The following is a 21,956-nucleotide window of genomic DNA, read 5'->3' as shown; positions in this document are numbered from 1 at the left end:
GGAGGTCAAACAAGGCAAAGGAATACACGAATTTATGGGAAAATACTGAGAAGTGTAGAGGGAGTAAGGGACCTTGGAGTGAATGTCCACAGATCCCTGAAGGTAGCAGGACAGGCCGATAAGGTGGTTAAGAAGGCATATGGAATCTTTTCCTTTATTAGCCAAGGTACAGAATATAAGAGCAGGGAGGTTATGCTGCAACCGTATAATTCATTGGTTAGGCAACAACTTGAGTACTGTGTGCAGTTCTGGTCACCTCATTACAGAAAGGATGTAATTGTACTAGAGAGGGTACAGAGAAGATTTACGAGGATGTTGCCAGGACTGGAAAATGCAGATATGAGGAAAGATTGAATAAGCTGGGGTTGTTCTCCTTGGAACAGAGAAGGCTGAGGGGAGATCTGATTGAAATGTGCAAGATTTTGAGGGTCCTGGATAGAGTGGAGGTGCAGGGTCTATTCACCATAGCAGAGAGGTCAGTGATGAAGAAGCATATATTTAAAGTGATTGGTAGAAAAATTAGAGGGGAGATGAGGAAAAACCTTTTCACCCAGAGGGTGGTGGAACTCACTGCCTGAAACCCTCAACTCATTCAAAAGGAGTCTGGATATACACTGCAAGTGCCATAAGCTGCAGGGCTACGGACCAAATGCTGGAAGGTGGGATTAGAATAGGTGGGTGGTGCAGTGGTTAGCACCACAGCTTCACAGCTCCAGCGACCTGGGTTTGGTTCTGGGTACTGCCTGTGTGGAGTTTGCAAGTTCTCCCTGTGACTGTGTGGGTTTCCTCCGGGTGCTCTGGTTTCCTCCCACATGCCAAAGATTTGTGGGTTGATAGGTAAATTGGCCATTGTAAAAATTGCCCCTAGTGGTGGTAGGAGAATTGTGGGGATGTGAGAGGGAAAATGGGGTTAATGTAGGATTAGTATAAATGGGTGGTTCATGGTAGCGGGGACTCGTTGGGCCGAAGGGCCTGTTTCGGTGCTGTAGCTCTCTATGACTCTAGGTGGATTGTTTTTTGGCTGGCACAGACACGATGGGCCAAGTGGCCTCTTTCTGTGCCTAAAACTTTCTATGATTCTATGACCTGCTAAGTATTTCCAGCAACTTCTGTTTTTATTATCCCCGCTCCAACTGCCAATCACCACCTCAGGCCCCGCCCCACTGCCAATCAGTGGCCCAGGCCCCGCCCCACTGCCAATCACCGGCTCTGGCCCCGCCCCACTGCCAATCACCGTCTCTGGTCCCGCCCATTGCCTCAGTTTCCCAGAGAAATCATTCTCGGATCACGTGGGCGGATCACATGACCGTGGCTTTGTTGGGGAAGGCGGCGCGAGCGGCTTTCTGATTTACTGATTGACCGGGAGCGGGGCTTCCTCAGGTAATAAATATAGGGGGGTTCAAACCCCTGAGCGGATCTGCGGGGCTGAATTACCCCCTGAGCGGGTCTGAATTACCCGCTGAGCGGGTCTGCGGGGCTGAATTACCCCCTGAGCGGGGCTGAATTACCCGCTGAGCGGGTCTGCGGGGCTGAATTACCCCCTGAGCGGGTCTGCGGGTCTGAATTACCCCCTGAGCGGGTCTGCGGGTCTGAATTACCCGCTGAGCGGGTCTGCGGGTCTGAATTACCCCCTGAGCGGGTCTGAATTACCCCCTGAGCGGGTCTGAATTACCCCCTGAGCGGGTCTGAATTACCCGCTGAGCGGGTCTGCGGGGCTGAATTACCCCCTGAGCGGGTCTGAATTACCCGCTGAGCGGGTCTGCGGGTCTGAATTACCCGCTGAGCGGGTCTGAATTACCGCCTGAGCGGGTCTGCGGGTCTGGATTACCCGCTGAGCGGGTCTGAATTACCGCCTGAGCGGGTCTGCGGGTCTGGATTACCCCGAGCGGGTCTGAATTACCCGCTGAGCGGGTCTGAATTACCGCCTGAGCGGGTCTGCGGGTCTGGATTACCCCCTGAGCGGGTCTGAATTACCCGCTGAGCGGGGCTGAATTACCCGCTGAGCGGGTCTGCGGGGAGTGTAGGGGATGCGTTGGCCGCTGACTGGGATGCTGTAATCACGGGTAACACGTACTATTTCTGCCGGTTGGAGAGTCTCAGACTGGGGACAGAGTTTAAAAGTTAGAGGCAGTCTTTTCAGAAGTGAAATGATAAGAACTAGCATAAGAGTTAGGAGTAGACCATTCAGCCCCTCGATGCTTTTCCACCATTCATTTTGATCATGGCTGAACTGGGCAGCTCCACTTCTCCCCCCTGCTCCCCATATTCCTTGATTTCCCTGTATTTCAACCTTAAATATATTCAATGATGGAGCATTCACAACCCTCTGGATTGAGAATTCCAAAGATTCACAACCCTCTGAAAGAATAAATTTCTTCTAATCTCAATTCGAAATGATCAGCCCTTATCCTGCAGTTGTGCCCCATCTTCTGGATTTCCCCAGCAAGAGGAAACAACCTCTGTTTAGCCTGTCAAGACCCTTCAGGGTCTTGTATGTTTCAACGAGATCACTACTCATTCTTATTTCCAGAGGATATTGGCCCATTTACTCAGCCTCTCATCATAGAACACGCCACTCATCCCAGGGAGAAATTTAGTGAACCTTTACTGTACCACCTCCAATGCAAATATTCTTTCTTTTGGGCCTCCTTGTCTCGAGAGACAATGGATACGCGCCTGGAGGTGGTCAGTGGTTTGTGAAGCAGCGCCTGGAGTGGCTATAAAGGCCAATTCTGGAGTGACAGGCTCTTCCACAGGTGCTGCAGAGAAATTTGTTTGTCGGGGCTGTTGCACTGTTGGCTCTCCCCTTGCGCCTCTGTCTTTTTTCCTGACAACTACTAGGTCTCTTCGACTCGCCACAATTTAGCCCTATCTTTATGGCTGCCTGCCAGCTCTGGCGAATGCTGGCAACTGACTCCCACGACTTGTGATCAATGTCACACGATTTCATGTCGCGTTTGCAGACGTCTTTATAGCGGAGACATGGACGGCCGGTGGGTCTGATACCAGTGGCGAGCTCGCTGTACAATGTGTCTTTGGGGATCCTGCCATCTTCCATGCGGCTCACATGGCCAAGCCATCTCAAGCGCCGTTGACTCGGTGTGTATAAGCTGGGGGTGTTGGCCGCTTCAAGGACTTCTGTGTTATATGCAAATATAAGAATATATGCAAATATATTCTTCCTTAAATCTGGAGACCAAAACTGGGCACATGTCTCCAGGTGTGGTATCACCAAAGCTTTGTACAATTGTGGCAAGACTTTCTTATTCTTGTAAAGGGTGGTAGAAGTTTGGAACACTCTTCAAGTATAAATTGATGCTAGTTCAATTAATTTTAAAACATATTTTTGTTAACCAAAGGTATATCAAGTTAGGTCACATCAGCCATGATCTCATTGAATGGCAGGACAGGCTCGAGAGGCTGAAAGGCCTCCTCCTGTTTTTGTGTTCTTGTTTTCACATTTCAGAACTGGAGCGATACATTTTTGTTTTGCAAGGTCATTAAGGGATACAGGACCAAGGCGGGCAAATGTAGAGTTTTGAACCTATCAGCCATGATAGGTTGAATGATGGGGCAGACTGGAGGGGCTGAATGGCCTCCTGTTCCTATGTTATCATCTTCATGTAGGGGTTCCCAGTCAAACTCAATACTGATCTTGTATAAAACGCAAAAAGAGGAAGTTACAAGATCTTTCCACATCTGTGGCAAATGTTCAGATTGCCGTTTGGAACAAATCAGTTTTAGCTCAGGAACAATATTGTGCTAAATCAATATTGAGATTTTATTTGAAGTAAACACTGTAAATGAGCAAAGCAGTTCCCAACTGCTGCAGTTACTCCAGGGTAATTAATTACCAGTGCTTTCATTTTGTCCTCACCCAGGTTTAAAGCTGAAACATGAAGCTGTCTCTAATGCTGTCATTTCCCATCTGCTGTTGGTTCTGTCACACACTACAAGGTGGTAAGTGTTATTGTTACGACCGCAGCGGGAGCAATGCACTGTCAATTCAGTCCCGTCACTCCAAAGGTCGCAGTATATTAAAGTTTTCGCCCAACTGGAAAACAGCCAAATTAAACACTCTAACCTTGGAATAAAGCTGACCAAACTAGATATCCTTAGACAGCAACAAATTTATTAAAACTAAATCTTAAACGCTATTAAGATAAACCTATGTCTAAAGACCTTATAACTTATTTAAATCTAAGTCCCCCATTCACATACATACACTCAGAAATAACAGTTAACTGGTTTTAAAAGTGGTGTTTTTAAAAATTAGCTGTTTCTTAAGAATAAATAAACAAGTAAGTCTTTGTGGGTTGCGTTCCTGATGGATGAGGTATTCTAATGTGGAAATAGTCAAATGCCACTTGGATTTGATGAAACAGTTCTGTTTTTGATAGGCATTCAATCCCTTCGGCTACAGCGGGCATTAAACAGTTCTTTGAACAATGAGCACAGCAATAGGTAACTTGAATTTTAAAACTGACGGTCTCTTTCTTAGTTGAAACTTTACTTCAAATTCCAGCAAATTCAATCAGTCAAGCGGGATTCAATCTTGAAGCAAATACTTCCTGGCTTGGAAATAAAGAAAAGGAGTTTTACTACCTTCAGCAATACAGACATCTCTTAAAAGGGTTATTTCCTCTTTGGGCAATCAACTTGGCCTGTTGCTCCTTGTAGAATTTTTGCTGAGAGAAAGTAGACAGTTCTTCAGTAGCATGCCTCACGGGAGAGTCACAACAAACTGATTCAGACTGTTTTTTGCCAATTTTACACGCCGTCAAATTGAAACATTATACCATGTGACCCCTCGCCTGCTGTGGCCTAGGGTAACAAAATGCAGCTGTGGCACACTGCCCAGAAATCCAAAACTTCTCTCCGTCTTAAAGGCGCACTTTCAATCCGAGGAGAAAAAATAATTACAGTTCCATGCCATTACAAAGAACATACAATACAGCGCAGAAACAGGCCATTTGGCCCAACCTGTCTGTGCTGGTGGTTATGCTCCACACACAAGTCTCCTATTCCATCTACCTTACCTCAGCTTTTCAGCATATCTTTTTTTTCCCCATGTACATGTCTACTTTCCTTTTGAAAGCATGTAAGCTATTTACTTCAACCATTACTCTGGTAGCAGGTTCCACATTCGAACTACTCAGTGAAGGAATTTCTTCTTATTTCCCTGTTGGATTTATTAGTAATTATTGTATTTATGGCCCCTAGTTTTGTATTCTTTCAACAGTGGAAACATTCTCCCCATATCTACCCTGTCCAATCAATTCATAAATCAAGTCCCCTCTTAGTTGTCTTGTTTTTAAAGAAAAAGGCCCCAACCTGTTCAATATTTCCCAATAGCTATAATCTCAGTTCTGGTACCATCCTTGTAAATCTCTTTTTCACTTTCTCCAGTGCTCTATGTACTTTTTATAATATGGAGACTGGAACTGTGCAAAATGCTGCCTTACCAAGGTCCTGTACAAGTTTAACGTAACATCGCCACTTTTGAATTCTGTACTTCTAGGAACAAATCCTGGTGCTTTATTTGCATTTTTAGTTGCTTAGCTGGCCTGCGATGCTGCTTTCAGTGATTTATTCAGTTGTCTTCCTAGATCCCCTTGCTCTTTTACCCCATTCAGTTCCTTATTTTTCAAGGTACACATAGTTTGTTTTCCCTAACAAAGTGCATCGTCTCACATCTATCTATAATCAAGTTCATTTACCACTGCTGCCCAGTCTGCAAATTTTCTAGTGTCGTCTTGCATTATGTTGTATTCTTCCTCAGTGTTAGCGATACTCCAACCCCCATCCTCACACCCCTGTTTGGTATCATCTGCAAATTTGTACCCACGTCTAAATCATTCATGTAAGTTATGAAGATCAGTGGGCCCAGCACTGATCCTTGTAGAATTTCATTGTCTACCTTCCTCCAATCTGAATAAATACCCTTCACCTCTGCTTGCTGCTTTTCTTTTCTAGCTAATTTGCTATCCATTCAGCTATTTGACCCCTGACTGCACATGCTGTCACCTTTGTTATAGCCTACTATGTGGTACCTTAAAGACTTTTCTGCAAAAATCCAAGTACAGGGCATCATATGCATACTAGTTTTTTTTCACGCGGTGTTGCCTCTTCAAAGAATTCTACCATGAGTTAACTTTTCAGAATGTGTGCTTAGTGTTTTTATTATTTTCTGTCTTTAGATGCTCTTCTATCATTTTTAATGTTGATTCCTGTAGCTTTCCTGTCACTGATAAACTGGTCTATAGTTCCCAGGTTCTGTTCTCTCCCTTTTGTGTATAGAAACGGTAGCTGTCTGCCAGTCCTCTGGTGCTATCACCTCTGGAGTATGTCTGTCATTACCTGTGAGTTTATTGTGCTCATTCAGTAGTGACCCTATCCCTACTTTAATTTTCCTTTTGATATTTGTGCCTACAGTGCACTTTATTATTTTTGTATTCCTTGATAAATGGTTTTGTAATTTCTTTTTGCCTTCCTGATGATTTTTTAAACTTCTCTCCTAAGTTCTTCATATTACCCTTTGACCTCCCCTCCTTTAGTATCTAAGTACTTGTATGTCATTGTCTTTAGCTTCCTTATAATTAGCTTGAGGTATTCATGCCTTCACGGGAGAGGTGGGAAGGACAAAGTTGTTCCGGAAGTATCGCGACTGATATAATTAATGTTGAAAATGCTCACTGAGTTTCACTGAGACAAAACAGATGTCTGTTTCTATTTGGAAACAAATGGTTCAGATTCAGTTCATCAAATCTTGCTTGTCCTCTGAACAACTTCGTATTGTTCAGCTCTTCACAGTGATTCTAGTCAGAGTGCTGAGTGTTTGCAGCCTTGTTTATCACACACACACACACACACACACACACACACACACACACACACACTCTCACTCTAAACTAACATGGGCTTCAGACATGATTTTTAAAAAAATTATTCTTTCATGGGCTGTGGGCGTCGCTGGCAAGGCCGCCTTTTTAAACCACTTCAGTCCATGTGGTGTAAGTACACGCACAGTACTGGTAGGGAGGAAGTTCCAGAATTTTGACCGAGGAACAGTGATATATCAGGATGATGTGCAGCTTGGGGGAAATTTGCAGGTTCTGGTGATTCCCATACATCTGCACTTCTAGGTGGTAGAGCCTTGGTAAGTTGCTGCAGTGTGCTTTACATATAGTGCACACTCCTGCCACTGTGTTTCATGTGGTGGATGGGGTGCCTATTCAAGTGGGCTGCTTTATCCTGGATGATGTTGAGCTTCTTACCATGGCTTACAAGGGAAATTAGAGATAGCATTAGATCAAAGGAAGAGGCATATAAATTTGCCAGAAAAAACAACAGACCTCAGGATTGGGAGCAGTTTAGAATTCAGCAAAGGAGGACCAAGGGATTGATTAAGAAGGGGAAAATAGAGTACGAGAGCAAGCTTACGGGGAACATAAAAACTGACTGTAAAAGTTTCTATAGGTATATGAAGAGAAAAAGATTGGTGAAGACAGTCAGAAACAGGGGAATTTATTATGGGGAACAAAGAAATGGCTGACCAACTAAATGCATACTTTGGTTCTATCTTCACAAAGGAGGACACAAATATCATACCGGAAATGTTGCGGAACACATGGCTTAGTGAGAGAGAGGAACTGAAGGTAATCAGTATTGGTAGAGAAATGGTGTTGGGGAAATTGATGGGATTGAAGGCTGATAAATCCCCAGGGCCTGATGGAATGCATCCCAGAGTACTTAAGGAAGTGGCCCTAGAAATAGTGAATGCATTGGTGGTCATCCAAGATTCTATAGACTCTGGAACAGTTCCTAAAGATTGGAGGGTAGCTAATGTAACCCCACTATTTAAAAAGGGAGGTAGAGAGAAAGCAGGGAATTGTAGACCAGTCAGCCTGACGTTGGTAGTGGGGAAAATTCTAGAGTCCATTATCAAAGATTTTATAGCAGAGCACTTGGAGAACAGTGGTAGAATCGGGCAGAGTCAGCATGGATTTACGAAAGAGAAATCTTGCTTGACAAATCTACTAGAATTCTTCAAGGATGTAACTAGTAGAGTTGATGAGGGGAAGCCTGTGGATGTGGTTTATTTGGACTTTCAGAAGGCTTTTGACAAAGTCCCACAAGTGATGAGCGTGTAAAATTAAAGTACATGGGATTGGGGGTAGTGTATTACGATGGATAGAAAATTGGTTGGCAGACAGGAAACAAAGGGTAGGGATATATGGGTCTTTTTCCGAATGGCAGGCAGTGATTAGTGGGGTACTGCAGGGATCGGTGCCAAGACCCCAGCTATTTACAATATATATTAATGATTTAGATGAGGGAACTAAATGTAATCTCTCCAAATTTGCAGATGATACAAAACTGGGTCACGGGGTGAGTTGTGAGGAGGGTGCAGAGAGGCTTCAGGGTGATTTGGACAAGTTGAGTGAGTGGGCAAATGCATGGCAGATGCAGTATAATGTGTCTTGTTTTTTGTAGACAGACATACCTGGGGAATTTTCCACATTGCCAGGTAGACGCCAGTGCTGTAGGTGTCCTGGAACAGCTTGAGTAGGGGCACGGACAGTTTTGGAGCACAAGTCTTCAATCCTGCAGCCGTGAAGGTGTAGGATCCATAGCCTTTGCAGTATCCAGTGTATTCAGCTGTTTGTTGATTCCACCTGGAGTGAATCATATTGGCTGAAGACTGGCATCTGTAACCTCAGGAGGAGACAGAGATGGATCATCCACTCGGCACTTCTGGCTGAAGATGGATGCAAATGTTTCAGCCTTGCCTTTTGCACTGAGGATGGAAATGTTTGTGGAGGCCCCTCCTCTGGTTAGTTATTTAATTGTCGAACATCATTCGTGACTAAATGTGGCAGGACTGCAGAGCGAAGATCTGATCCATTGATATAGTGCTTGCTTAGCTTTGTCTATCGCATGCTTCTTTCGCTATTTGGCACACAAGTAGTCCTGGGTCGTAGCTTCACCGGGTTGACATCTCGTTTTTAGATATTTCTGGTGCGGCTTGTGACATGCCCTCCTGCACTCCTCATTGAACCAGGATTGGTCCCTTGGCTTGATGATGGTAGAGTGAGCGATATGCCAGGTCATGAAGTTACAGATTGTGCTTGAATACCATTCTGCTGCTGCTGATGGCCCACAGTGCCTCATGGATGCCCAGTTTTAAGCTGCTATGTCTGTTCTGAGTCTATCCCATTTAGCACGATGGTCATGCCACCCAACACGGGGCATGTCTTCAGTATGAAGACGGGACTGCGTCTCTACAAGGACTGTGCAGTGGTCACTCCTGTCATGGACAGATGCATCTGTGACAGGTAGTTTGGTGAGGTTGAGGCCAAGTAGCTTTTTCCCACGGTTCCCTCACCACCTGCTGCAGATTCATTCTAGCAGCTATGTCCTTTAGGGCTTGGTCAGTAGTGGCGCTACCAAGCCACTCCTGGTGATGGACATTAAAGTCCCCATCCAGAGTACATTCTGTGCCCTTGCTGCCCTCAGTGCTTCTTCCAAGGGTTGTTCAACATGGAGGATTATTGATTCATCAACTGCTGCAGGGCAGTAGATGGTAATCAGCAGGAGGTTTCCTTGCCCATGTTTAACCCCCTCAACAAGTCTTCTCCCCCCCCCCCCCCCCCACACCCCTTCACCCTATAAGGGGTCCTGTAAACTACTCCCACCAGTGACTTTGCTTTATCACCACCCCAACTGATTCTACATCTTGATGTGAGACCACATCTGGAGTACTGTGCAGTTTTGGTCTCCAGATTTAAGAAAGGATATACCTGCATTGAAGGCAGTACAGTAAAGGTTCACTAGAATGGTCCCTGGGAAGAGGGGGTTGTCCTATGATGAGAGGCTAAGTAAATTGGGCCTATATTCTCTTGATTTTAGAAGAATGAGAGGCAATCTCATTGAAACACATAAGATTCTAAAGGCACTGGATAGGGTCGACACTGAGGGATTATTTCTGTTGCCTAGGAAATTTAAAACACGGGGGCACAGTCTCAGAGTAAGGGGCCCATCATTTAGGACTTGAGATGAGGAGAAATTACTACACTCAAAGGGTTGCGTATCTTTGGAATTCTCAACCCCAGAGGGTTATGAATGCTCCACCATTGAGTACATTTAAGGCTGGGATAGACAGATCTTTGGGGTCTCGTGGAATCAATGGATACGGTGAGCGGGTGGGAAAGTGGAATTGAATTCTAAGGTCAGCCATAATCGTTCTGAATGGCTGTGTAGAGGCCTGCTACTTGACCCGAACCCAACGGGATCTGATGACGTGTTGGGTTCGGGTCAGGTCGGGCCCCTCTTCTGGGTCCAGCTTTCGGGCACGGGTCACGTCGGGCCGGACACACACACTGAGTGCTCCGCTGGTAAGTATTAAAAATAAAAAACTTAGCTGAGCTGGGAGTCCGTGACTAAACTGAGTCTGTGCACTGAGCGAGTGATGTCATTATGACATCATGCATGCTCTGCAGCTTCGTGGAGCTTCCCAATCAGAAGGTAAGTAAAGTGATGGTCGGGTCTGGTTGAGTGGGGTCGGGCTCGGGGTGAAATTGGAGGGACTCGGGCTGGGTTGGGCTCGGGTCCGCTGTGGATCGGTCGGGTTCAGGTTGGGTTCTTTTTCCTGACCTAAGCTGGCCTTTAGCTCAGTGGGCCATATGGTCTACTCTTGCTCCTAATACTTGTGTTCTGAGCCAAGATCATTTCTAGCTACTGTATTGATCTCATCCTTAACAGAGCTACCCCACCTCCTTTTCCTTTTTCTTCCTATCCTTCCAAAATGTACAGTACCCCTAAATATTCAGTTCCCAGTCTTGGTTACCTTGCAACCAATTCTCTCCAATGGTTATCATAACTTACCCATTGATTTCTATTTGTGCCATCATTTCAACCATCTTGTTACGAATGCTGCGTGCATTCAGATAAAGAGCCTTCAATTTAGTCTATTTACCATTTCCATCTTATTTGCTGGTCACTCTTGTGTTTATATGCTCTGTCCCTTCCTGTCTGACTCTGGTTATCATTACCCATATTTCTACCCTATGCTATTGCCTTGTCCTTTCTCTTTAACCCTAAATTTCCCCACACTCGAACCCTCTTCCCTGCCCCTCCCAACGCCCACCCCACTATTTAGTTCAAAGCCCTCTCTACAGCCCTAGTTATTTTGTCAGGACACTGGTTCCGGCACAGTTCAGGTGAAGGCTGTCCCAATGGTACAGATCCCTTTTTCCCCAGTACTGGTGCCAGTGCCCCACGAATCAAAACCCATTTCTCCCACACCAATCTTTAAGCCACACTTTCAACACTCTAATCTTGCTTGCCCTATGTCAGTTTGCTTGTAGCTCAGGTAGTAATCCAGAGATTACAAAGGTTCAAGATGGCTCCTGGGCTGGAAGCTCCCCAGGAAGCTCCCTTGCTGTTCAACTCTATCCATGGCCATCTGCTCCCATCCCTAACGTTTTCTCCCCCAATCTGCCCTCTTAAACTGTTTAAATTCCGCTGGCTCTTTAAATCAGTTCATTTTAGCCCTATCTAAAGGCTAACAGTTAGTTTAGTGTATGTTACCTGGGCCCACTGCCCTCCCCCAGCCACACCTGCTCTTTGTTTTCTCAATGAAATTGATCCGGATGAAACTGACGAGCACAGCTGCCGATTCTTCAATCTCCGATCCTGCTGTCTTCACAGTCCAGAGTGTCTGCAGCCACGGCGTGCGGTAAGTCCATTGAGGTGAAGAAGGAGCAGCGGGACCCAAGAGAAGTCCTGAGAAAAGGTGCCCTGAACACCCAAAAAATCCACGAACGGCCCCCCCCGGCCGCAACTTCAAAGCGCCCGCGGGAGATGGCTCGGAGAGCATCTGCAGCGCACTGTCGGCAATGCTGCATGCCTTTATTTAAACCACTGCAAAAAAAAAAACACTCTTAGCAAGTGTAATCACCTCTAAGTCTGCCAAATGATGCTTCACCTCCCGAAGGACGTGGATGAGCTTTCCGGACGTCGATGGTGGGCACTGAGGAAATGGCTTATTACCTGCACCAGCTTACCCCCCCCGTCCCCTTCCCTGCTCCACCCTCTCAGCTCACCCCCTCACAACCCCGTTCCAGCCCGCGCCCCCCCTCGCACCATCTTCACCCCGCACCCCCTTCCCCTGCACCCCCCCCCACCCCCTCCCTCTACCCCTCCCCCTTGCATCCCCTCCTCCCACCGGCACCATCCTACACCTGTGCAGGGGCCCCAACAACCCCACTGCCTTGTGGGCGTCTCGGGAGAGACCAAGGCGAAGGGAGTAAACCCTAACAGAAAATCCGGAGCGGAACCCCGTAGGCGGTCATGTGTCACCTTTGGCATGTTTCCGGCAGTTCCTGCAGCCATACTGGTGCCAAACGTCGTGTCCTGCACTCCTTTGGACCCCACCAGAAAGGCCAAGAGGGGGGTTTTGATGACTGGGCAACTCTCAACCTCCATAAATTTGCCCAGCATGCGTCATGGAGAGGTCATTCCATAGTTGCCTCACAGCGACTAAGACAACACGGAAGGCAGCAGTTACGGGTTATAAGTCCAGATAAATTGGTGTAGAAACTGGGCGCCACGGGTTGCCTTTGTCGGTGGGAGAGGTCATTGCACCTCACTGGACAGCTACCGCCCGCCTCAAACCGGGCAGCCCCCGGTCAATAAGGTTCTGTCCCGCCACAGTCTGCCTGCTTCAATGGGTGCTTGGAGCTCAGGGTCATTGCCCGAAAGGTGGACTGATACACCGCACCAAACAACACGAAAAAAGGAAAGAAGGTACCAGCCCTTCGCTTTGCAAGCTGGAACGTCAGAACTATGTGTCCTGGCCTGTCGGAAGACCTTACACAAATCAACGATTCTCGGAAGACCGCCATCATTAACAACGAGCTCAGTAGATTCAATGTGGACATTGCAGCACTTCAGGAGACACGCCTCCCCGCGAGTGGCTCTCTAGCAGAGCAAGACTACACCTTCTTCTGGCAGGGCAGGGATCCTGAAGAACCAAGACAGCATGGAGTGGGCTTCGCCATCAGAAACTCCTTGCTCAGCATGATAGAGCCTCCCTCAAATGGCTCGGAACGCATACTGTCCATCCGACTGCTCACCACCTCTGGTCCAGTACACCTACTCAGCATCTATGCTCCAACACTCTGCTCCCCACCTGAAGCTAAAGACCAGTTCTATGGACAACTCCATAACATCATTAGCAGCATCCCCAACACCGAACACCTATTCCTGCTGGGGGACTTTAATGCCAGGGTTGGGGCCGACCATGACTCATGGCCCTCCTGCCTTGGGCGCTATGGCGTTGGAAGGATGAATGAGAACGGGCAGAGACTGCTTGAGTTGTGTACCTATCATAACCTCTGCATCACCAACTCGTTCTTTCACACTAAACCCTGTCACCAGGTTTCATGGAGGCACCCAAGATCACGTCGTTGGCACCAGCTAGACCTCATTGTCACAAGGCGAGCCGCCTTAAACAGTGTTCAAATCACACGCAGCTTCCACAGTGCGGACTGCGACACCGACCACTCCCTGGTGTGCAGCAAGGTTAGACTCAGACCAAAGAAGTTGCATCATTCCAAGCAGAAGGGCCACCCGCGCATCAACACGAGCAGAATTTCTCATCCACAGCTGTTACAAAAATTTCTAAATTCACTTGTAACAGCCCTTCAAAACACTCCCACAGGGGATGCAGAGACCAAGTGGGCCCACATCAGAGACGCCATCTATGAGTCAGCTTTGACCACCTACGGCAAAAGTGCGAAGAGAAATGCAGACTGGTTTCAATCTTATAGTGAAGAGCTGGAACCTGTCATAGCCGCTAAGCGCATTGCACTGTTGAACTACAAGAAAGCCCCCAGCGATTTAACATCCGCAGCACTTAAAGCAGCCTGAAGTACTGCACAAAGAACAGCTAGGTGTTGCGCAAACGACTACTGGCAACACCTATGCAGTCATATTCAGCTGGCCTCAGACACCGGAAACATCAGAGGAATGTATGATGGCATGAAGAGAGCTCTTGGGCCAACCATCAAGAAGATCGCCCCCCTCAAATCTAAATCGGGGGACATAATCACTGACCAACGCAAACAGATGGACCGCTGGGTTGAGCACTACCTAGAACTGTACTCCAGGGAGAATGCTGTCACTGAGACTGCCCTCAATGCAGCCCAGCCTCTACCAGTCATGGATGAGCTGGACATACAGCCAACCAAATCGGAACTCCGTGATGCCATTGATTCCCTAGCCAGCGGAAAAGCCCCTGGGAAGGACAGCATTACCCCTGAAATAATCAAGAGTGCTAAGCCTGCTATACTCTCAGCACTCCAGGAACTACTTTGCCTGTGCTGGGACGAGGGAGCAGTACCCCAGGACATGCGCGATGCCAACATCATCACCCTCTATAAAAACAAAGGTGACCGCGGTGACTGCAACAACTACCGTGGAATCTCCCTGCTCAGCATAGTGGGGAAAGTCTTTGCTCGAGTCGCTCTGAACAGGCTCCAGAAGCTGGCCGAGCGCGTCTACCCTGAGGCACAGTGTGGCTTTCGTGCAGAGAGATCGACCATTGACATGCTGTTCTCCCTTCGTCAGATACAGGAGAAATGCCGTGAACAACAGATGCCCCTCCACATTGCTTTCATTGATCTCACCAAAGCCTTTGACCTCGTCAGCAGACGTGGTCTCTTCAGACTACTAGAAAAGATCGGATGTCCACCAAAGCTACTAAGTATCATCACCTCATTCCATGACAATATGAAAGGCACAATTCAACATGGTGGCTCCTCATCAGAGCCCTTTCCTATCCTGAGTGGTGTGAAACAGGGCTGTGTTCTCGCACCCACACTTTTTGGGATTTTCTTCTCCCTGCTGCTTTCACATGCGTTCAAATCCTCTGAAGAAGGAATTTTCCTCCACACAAGATCAGGGGGCAGGTTGTTCAACCTTGCCCGTCTAAGAGCGAAGTCCAAAGTACGGAAAGTCCTCATCAGAGAACTCCTCTTTGCTGACGATGCTGCATTAACATCTCACACTGAAGAGTGCCTGCAGAGTCTCATCGACAGGTTTGCGTCTGCCTGCAATGAATTTGGCCTAACCATCAGCCTCAAGAAAACGAACATCATGGGGCAGGACGTCAGAAATGCTCCATCCATCAATATTGGCGACCACGCTCTGGAAGTGGTTCAAGAGTTCACCTACCTAGGCTCAACTATCACCAGTAACCTGTCTCTGGATGCAGAAATCAACAAGCGCATGGGTAAGGCTTCCACTGCTATGTCCAGACTGGCCAAGAGAGTGTGGGAAAATGGCGCACTGACACGGAACACAAAAGTCCGAGTGTATCAGGCCTGTGTCCTCAGTACCTTGCTCTACGGCAGCGAGGCCTGGACAACGTATGCCAGCCAAGAGCGACGTCTCAATTCATTCCATCTTCGCTGCCTTCGGAGAATACTTGGCATCAGGTGGCAGGACTATATCTCCAACACAGAAGTCCTTGAAGCGGCCAACACCCCCAGCTTATACACACTACTGAGTCAGCGGCGCTTGAGATGGCTTGGCCATGTGAGCCGCATGGAAGATGGCAGGATCCCCAAAGACACATTGTACAGCGAGCTCGCCACTGGTATCAGACCCACCGGCCGTCCATGTCTCCGCTATAAAGACGTCTGCAAACGCGACATGAAATCGTGTGACATTGATCACAAGTCGTGGGAGTCAGTTGCCAGCATTCGCCAGAGCTGGCAGGCAGCCATAAAGACAGGGCTAAATTGTGGCGAGTCGAAGAGACCTAGTAGTTGGCAGGAAAAAAGACAGAGGCACAAGGGGAGAGCCAACTGTGCAACAGCCCCGACAAACAAATTTCTCTGCAGCACCTGTGGAAGAGCCTGTCACTCCAGAATTGGCCTTTATAGCCACTCCAGGCGCTGCTTCACAAACCACTGACCACCCCCATTGTCTCTCGAGACAAGGAGGCCAAAGAAAAATTACCTTTGTGGTTTTGTTTTTTAATTTAGCCCCTAGTTGCTCATACTCCCTCAGCAGAACCTCTTTCTTAGTCTTATTTATGTCATTGGTACCCACATGCACCATGAAAGCTGGATCCTTCCCCTCCCACTCGATGTCCTTAACCCCAGCACCGGGCAGGCAACACAGTCTTTGGGACTCGCGCTCTTGGGTACAGAGAACAGTATCTGTCCCCCTAAGTATACTGCCCCAAGCACTACTATATTCCTTTCTACTCCCTCAAATTGAATGGCTTCCTACACCACGTTGCTGTGGCCAGTTTCTCATCTTCCCTGCAGTCCCTGCTCTCATCCACACAGGCTGCAAGAACCTCAAACCTGTTGGGCAAGCACTGAGGCTCTTCCAGTGCTACCTTCTGGATCCCCATACCTGCCTCTCTCGCAGTCACACCCTCCTGCCCCTGACCACAGACCAAATCTGAAGTACTTAACCTAGGAGGTATGACTGCCTCCTGAGAAAAAAAGTGTCTAGGTAACTTTTTCCCTCCCTGATGAATCGCAGTATCCAAAACTTGGACTCCAGCTCATTAATTCTGAGTTCCTCGAGCTGCAGACACTGCGGATGTGGTTGCAGTGGATCACACTGGTGTCCACCAGCTCCCACATGCTACAGCTGTAGTACATCACCTGCCCTGCCATCTTTACTGTATTTGGTTTAACTGATTTTGGTCTACAACCCATAGTCATTCCATCTACTGATATCACTTAAGACCCTGACCACTTCCTCATCTCCCTTATCCACCCACTCCAGCCCTCTGATACTGTTCTCATGCAATGTCTGCTTTTAGCAGCCAGGCCGATCCCACTGGTTGGTCCTTCTCCCTCAGCCAGTGATAAACATAGAACAGTACAGCACAGTACAGGCCCTTCGGCCCACAATGTTGTGCCGACCCTTTAACCTACTCTAAGATCAATCTACCTACATACCCTTCATACTACTATCATCCATGTACCTATCCAAGAGTCGCTTAAATGTCCCTAATGTATCTGCTTCTACTACCACTGCTGGCAGTGCATTCCACGTACCCACCACTCTCTGTGGAAAGAACCTACCTCCGACATCTCCCCAAAACCTTCCTCCAATCACCTTAAAATTATGCCTTTTGGTGATAGCCCTTTCCGCCCTGGGAAAAAGTCTCTGGCTATCCACTCTATCTATGCCTCTCATCATCTTGTACACCTCTATCTAGTCGCCTCTCATCATCTTGTACACCTCTATCTAGTCACCTCTCATCCTTCTTCGCTCCAATGAGAAAGTCCCTAGCTCCCTCAACCTTTCTTCAGAAGACATGCCCTCCAGTCCAGGCAGCATCCTGGTAAATCTCCTCTGCACCCTCTCCAAAGCTTTCACATCCTTCCTATAATGAGGCGACCAGAACTGAACACAATATTCCAAGTGTGGTCTAACCAGGACTTTATAGAGCTGTAGCATAACCTCGCGGCTCTTAAACTCAATCCCCCTGTTAATGAAAGCCAACACCCCATTCGCCTTCTTAACAACCCTATCAACTTGGGTGGCAACTTTGAGGGATCTATGGATGTGGACCCCAAGATCCCTCTGTTCCTCCACACTGCCAAGAATCCTGTCTTTAAACCTGTATTCTGCATTCAAATTCGACCTTCCAAAATGAATCACTTCACACTTTTCCAGGTTGAACTCCATCTGCCACTTCTCAGCCCAGCTCTGCATCCTGTCAATGTCCCGTTGCAACCTACAACAGCCTTCCACACTATCCACAACTCCAGCAACCTTTGGCATCGGCAAACTTACTAACCCAGCCTTCCACTTCCTCATCCAAGTCATTTATAAAAATCACAAAGAGCAGAGGTCCCAGAACAGATCCCTGCGGAACACCACTGGTCACCGAGCTCCAGGCTGAATACTTTCCATCTACTACCACCCTCTGTCTTCTATGGGCCAGCCAATTCTGTATCCAGACAGCCAAATTTCCCTGTATCCCATGCCTCCTTACTTTCTGAACGAGCCTACCATGGGGAACCTTATCAAACGCCTTGCTAAAATCCATATACACCACATCCACTGCACTTCCTTCATCAATGTGTTTTGTCACATCCTCAAAGAATTCAATAAGGCTTGTGAGGCATGACCTGCCCCTCACAAGCCATGCTGACTATCTCTAATCAAACTATGCTTTACCAAATAATCATAAATCCTGTCTCTCAGAATCCTCTCCAATAATTTGCCCACCACCGACGTAAGACTGACTGGTCTGTAATTCCCAGGGTTATCCCTATTCCCTTTCTTGAACAAGGAATAACATTTGCCACCCTCCAATCATCTGGTACTACTCCAGTGGACAGTGAGGACGCAAAGATCATCACCAAAGGCACTGCAATCTCTTCCCTCGCTTCCCGTAATAACCTTGGGTATATCCCGTCTGGCCCCGGGGACTTATCTGTCCTCATGTCTTTCAAAATTTCCAGCACATCCTCCTTCTTAACATCAACCTGTTTGAGCATATCAGCCTGTTTCACGCTGTCCTCACAAACGACAAGGTCCCCCTCACTAGTGAATACTGAAGCAAAGTATTCATTAAGGACCTCCCCTACCTCCTCCGACTCCAGGCACAAGTTCCCTCCACTATCCCTGTTCGGCCCTACCCTCACTCTGGCCATCCTCTTGTTTCTCACATAAGTGTAGAACGCCTTGGGATTTTCCTTAATCCTACCCGCCAAGACTTTTCCATGTCCCCTTCCAGCTCTCCTAAATCCATTCTTCAGTTCCTTCCTGGCTACCTTGTAATCCTCTAGAGCCCTGTCTGATCCTTGCTTCCTCAACCTTAAGTAAGCTTCCTTCTTCCTCTTGACTGGCTGTTCCACATCTTTTGTCATCCAAGGTTCCTTCACCCTACCATCCCTTCCTTGCCTCATCGGGACAAACCTATCCAGCAGTCGCAGCAAGTGCTCCCTAAACAACCTCCACATTTCTGTCGTGCATTTCCCTGAGAACATCTGTTCCCAATTTAAGCTCCCCAGTTCCTGCCTAATAGCATTGTAATTCCCCCTCCCCCAATTAAATATTTTCCCATCCCGTCTGCTCCTATCCCTCTCCATGACGATAGTAAAGGTCAGGGAGTTGTGATCACTATCACCGAAATGCTCTCCCTGGCCTGGTTCGTTGCCAAGCACCAAATCCAACATAGCCTCCCCTCTAGTCGGTCTATCTACATATTGAGTCAGGAAACCTTCCTGGACACACCTGACAAAATCTGCTCCATCCAAACTATTTGCACTAAGGAGGTTCCAATCAATATTAGGGAAGTTGAAGTCACCCATGACAACAACCCTGTTACTTCTGCACCTTTCCAAAATCTGCCTCCCAATCTGTTCCTCCGTGTCTCTGTTGCTATTGGGAGGTCTATAGAAAACTCCCAATAAAGTGACTGCTCCTTTCCTGTTTCTGACTTCCACCCATAATGACTCCGTAGACAACCCCTCCTCGACGGCCTCCCTTTCTGCAGCTGTGATACTATCCCTAATTAGCAATGCCACTCCCCCACCTCTTTTACCTCCCTCCCTATTCCTTTTGAAACATCTAAACCCCGGAACATCCAACATCCATTCCTGCCCCTGTGATATCCAAGTCTCCGTAATGGCCACAACATTGTAGCTCCAAGTACTGATCCATGCTCTAAGTTCATCACCCTTATTCCTGACACTTCTTGCGTTAAAATACACACACTTCAACCCATCATACTGGCTGCAACTTTGCCCTGTCAACTGTCTAACCTTCCTCACAGACTCTCTGCACTCGGTATCTGCCTGTTCAACGGCTACCCTATCCACTGATCCGTAGCTCCGGTCCCCATCCCCCTGCCAAACTAGTTTAAACCCTCCCGAAGAGCTCTAGCAAACCTCCCGCCCAGGATATTGGTGCCCCTCCATTTCAGATGCAACCCGTCCTTCTTGTACAGGTCCCACCTTCCCCAGAAGGTATCCCAATGATCCACATATCTGAAGCCCTCCCTCCTACACCAGCTCTGTAGCCACGTGTTCAGCTGCACTCGCTCTCTGTTTCTAGCCTCACTAGCACGTGGCATCGGTATCAATCCTGAGATTACTACTCTGCTCGTCCTGCCTTTTAGCTTCCAACCTAACTCCCTATATTCGCTTTTCAGGTCCTCATCCCTTTTCCTAGCTATGTCATTGGTAGCGATGTGTACATGACTTCTGGCTGCTCCCCCTCCCCCTTAAGAATCCTGTCGACTCGATCCGAGACATCCCTGACCCTGGCACCCGGGAGGCAACATACCATCCGGGAGTCTCGTTCGCGACCACAGTATCTCCTGTCTGTTCCTCTAACCATTGAATCTCCTATCACTATCGCTCTCCTATTCTCCCCCCTTCCCTTCTGAGCCACAGAGCCAGGCTCAGTGCCAGAGACCTGGCCGCTGTGGCTTTCCCCTGTTAGGTCGTTCCCCCCCCCCCCCAACCGTATCCAAAACGGTATACTTATTATTGAGGGGAACGGCCACAGGGGATCCCTGCACTGTGCGTCTATTCCCTTTCCCTCCCCTGACGGTCACCCAGCTACCTTTATCCTGTAACTTAGGTGTCACTACTTCCCTATAACTGCTCTCTGTCACCCCCTCAGCCTCCTGAATGATCCGAAGTTCATCCAGCTCCAGTTCCCTAACGCGGTCTGTGAGGAGCTGGAGTTGGGTGCACTTCTCACAGGTGAAGTCAGCAGGGACACAAATAGTGACCCTTACCTCCCACATCCTGCAAGAGGAGCATGCAACTGCCCGAGCTTCCATCCCCTCTGCACTAAATTGACAACAGAGATTAAAAGAAAAAAAAAGTGATGGTGAGACTAGTCATAGGGCTGTGATCACAAACACTCAGCTCTGGTGAGATAATTCTGTATGAACCAAAGATTAAACCTGGGGGGGTCTTCTCAATCTGTGCAGTGCAGCAACTCGGAGGGCAGATTGACTGACCATTCAAGTGCTCTCATACGTGTTTAGGTTTAGTTGGCATTTGCTCCTATTTAGCTGCATTCCTTGAAAACCTACACAACCATGTCATGGGTATGTTTCTAATTGTCTGCTTCCTGATCATTACTGCAGTGGGTAGAAGTTCACCCTTTCTTACTGTTTGTTTTCAGAAACTGCTGTGGCACTAAAGGCACCAGAATTTGTTGAGTTGGAAGTCCATGGTCTTCGAAACATTAGTGTTGCTCCAAGGTGGGTTCTATTTGGCCAAATAAAGCACAGGATTTGAAATTGGGTGTCTCAGGTTATATTGTACTGGAGGGTTTATTATATCTAGGGAGGTGGGAAGAATGTAGGAACAGGAGGAGGCCATTCAGCCCCTCGAACCTGTTCCACCTTTCAGTTTGATCTATAGCTTAACTCCATCTAACCACCAGTGGGTATTTAACATGCACCCCTCAACTAAAATTATCTGGCCATTTATCTCATTGCTGTTTTTGGGACTTTGCTGTGAGCAATTTGGCTGCCATGTTTCCAACAAAAATGACTGCACTTCGGAGGTAATTAATTGGCTGGAAAGTGTTTTCTGCTGTTCTGAGGACGTGAAAGGTTCTAAATAATGCAATTTCTTCTTTAGTGTTGTTCCTGGAATTGTTGTGAATGTGTAGAAACCTGCTGATCTGTTTTTCCCTCACAGTGCACCCCAACAGGAGACTGTAGTTGTCACATTTAATGTGACATTCTCATCCAAACACACTTCAGTTGTTGCACTGCCTGAATATGTAAGTAGTGACAGAATTTTCATATGCTGTTTAACTTTGCATTGGATCAGATAATTATCCTGTTCCTTCCCCAGGAGATTTTCAAATGAGATGTATATTCCTGACTTGGCTCACCAGATAGGTGTGGTTCATCTGCTCCACGCCGGTGCCTCACT

At 47.5% G+C, this 21,956-nt stretch overlaps 1 protein-coding gene across 1 annotated transcript in view; it reads left to right on the top strand.

Annotated features, from left to right (window-relative positions):
* The first annotated feature begins 1,297 nt into the window (after nt 1–1,297).
* The window catches only part of LOC137351424 (cystinosin-like), a 60,171-nt gene continuing 39,512 nt past the window's right edge, over nt 1,298–21,956 (top strand). The window contains exons 1-4 of the mRNA XM_068015870.1: nt 1,298–1,380; nt 3,882–3,960; nt 21,193–21,271; nt 21,717–21,801. Coding sequence (XP_067871971.1) covers nt 3,897–3,960; nt 21,193–21,271; nt 21,717–21,801 — 228 coding nt within the window. The 5' untranslated portion in view covers nt 1,298–1,380; nt 3,882–3,896. The remainder of the gene's footprint in view (nt 1,381–3,881; nt 3,961–21,192; nt 21,272–21,716; nt 21,802–21,956) is intronic.

The sequence above is a fragment of the Heterodontus francisci genome, chromosome 36 (genome assembly GCF_036365525.1).
Source record: "Heterodontus francisci isolate sHetFra1 chromosome 36, sHetFra1.hap1, whole genome shotgun sequence".
Classification (NCBI taxonomy): domain Eukaryota; kingdom Metazoa; phylum Chordata; class Chondrichthyes; order Heterodontiformes; family Heterodontidae; genus Heterodontus; species Heterodontus francisci.
The sequence above is the reverse complement of the archived record's forward strand: the minus strand, read 5'-3'. Positions and strand labels throughout refer to the sequence as shown.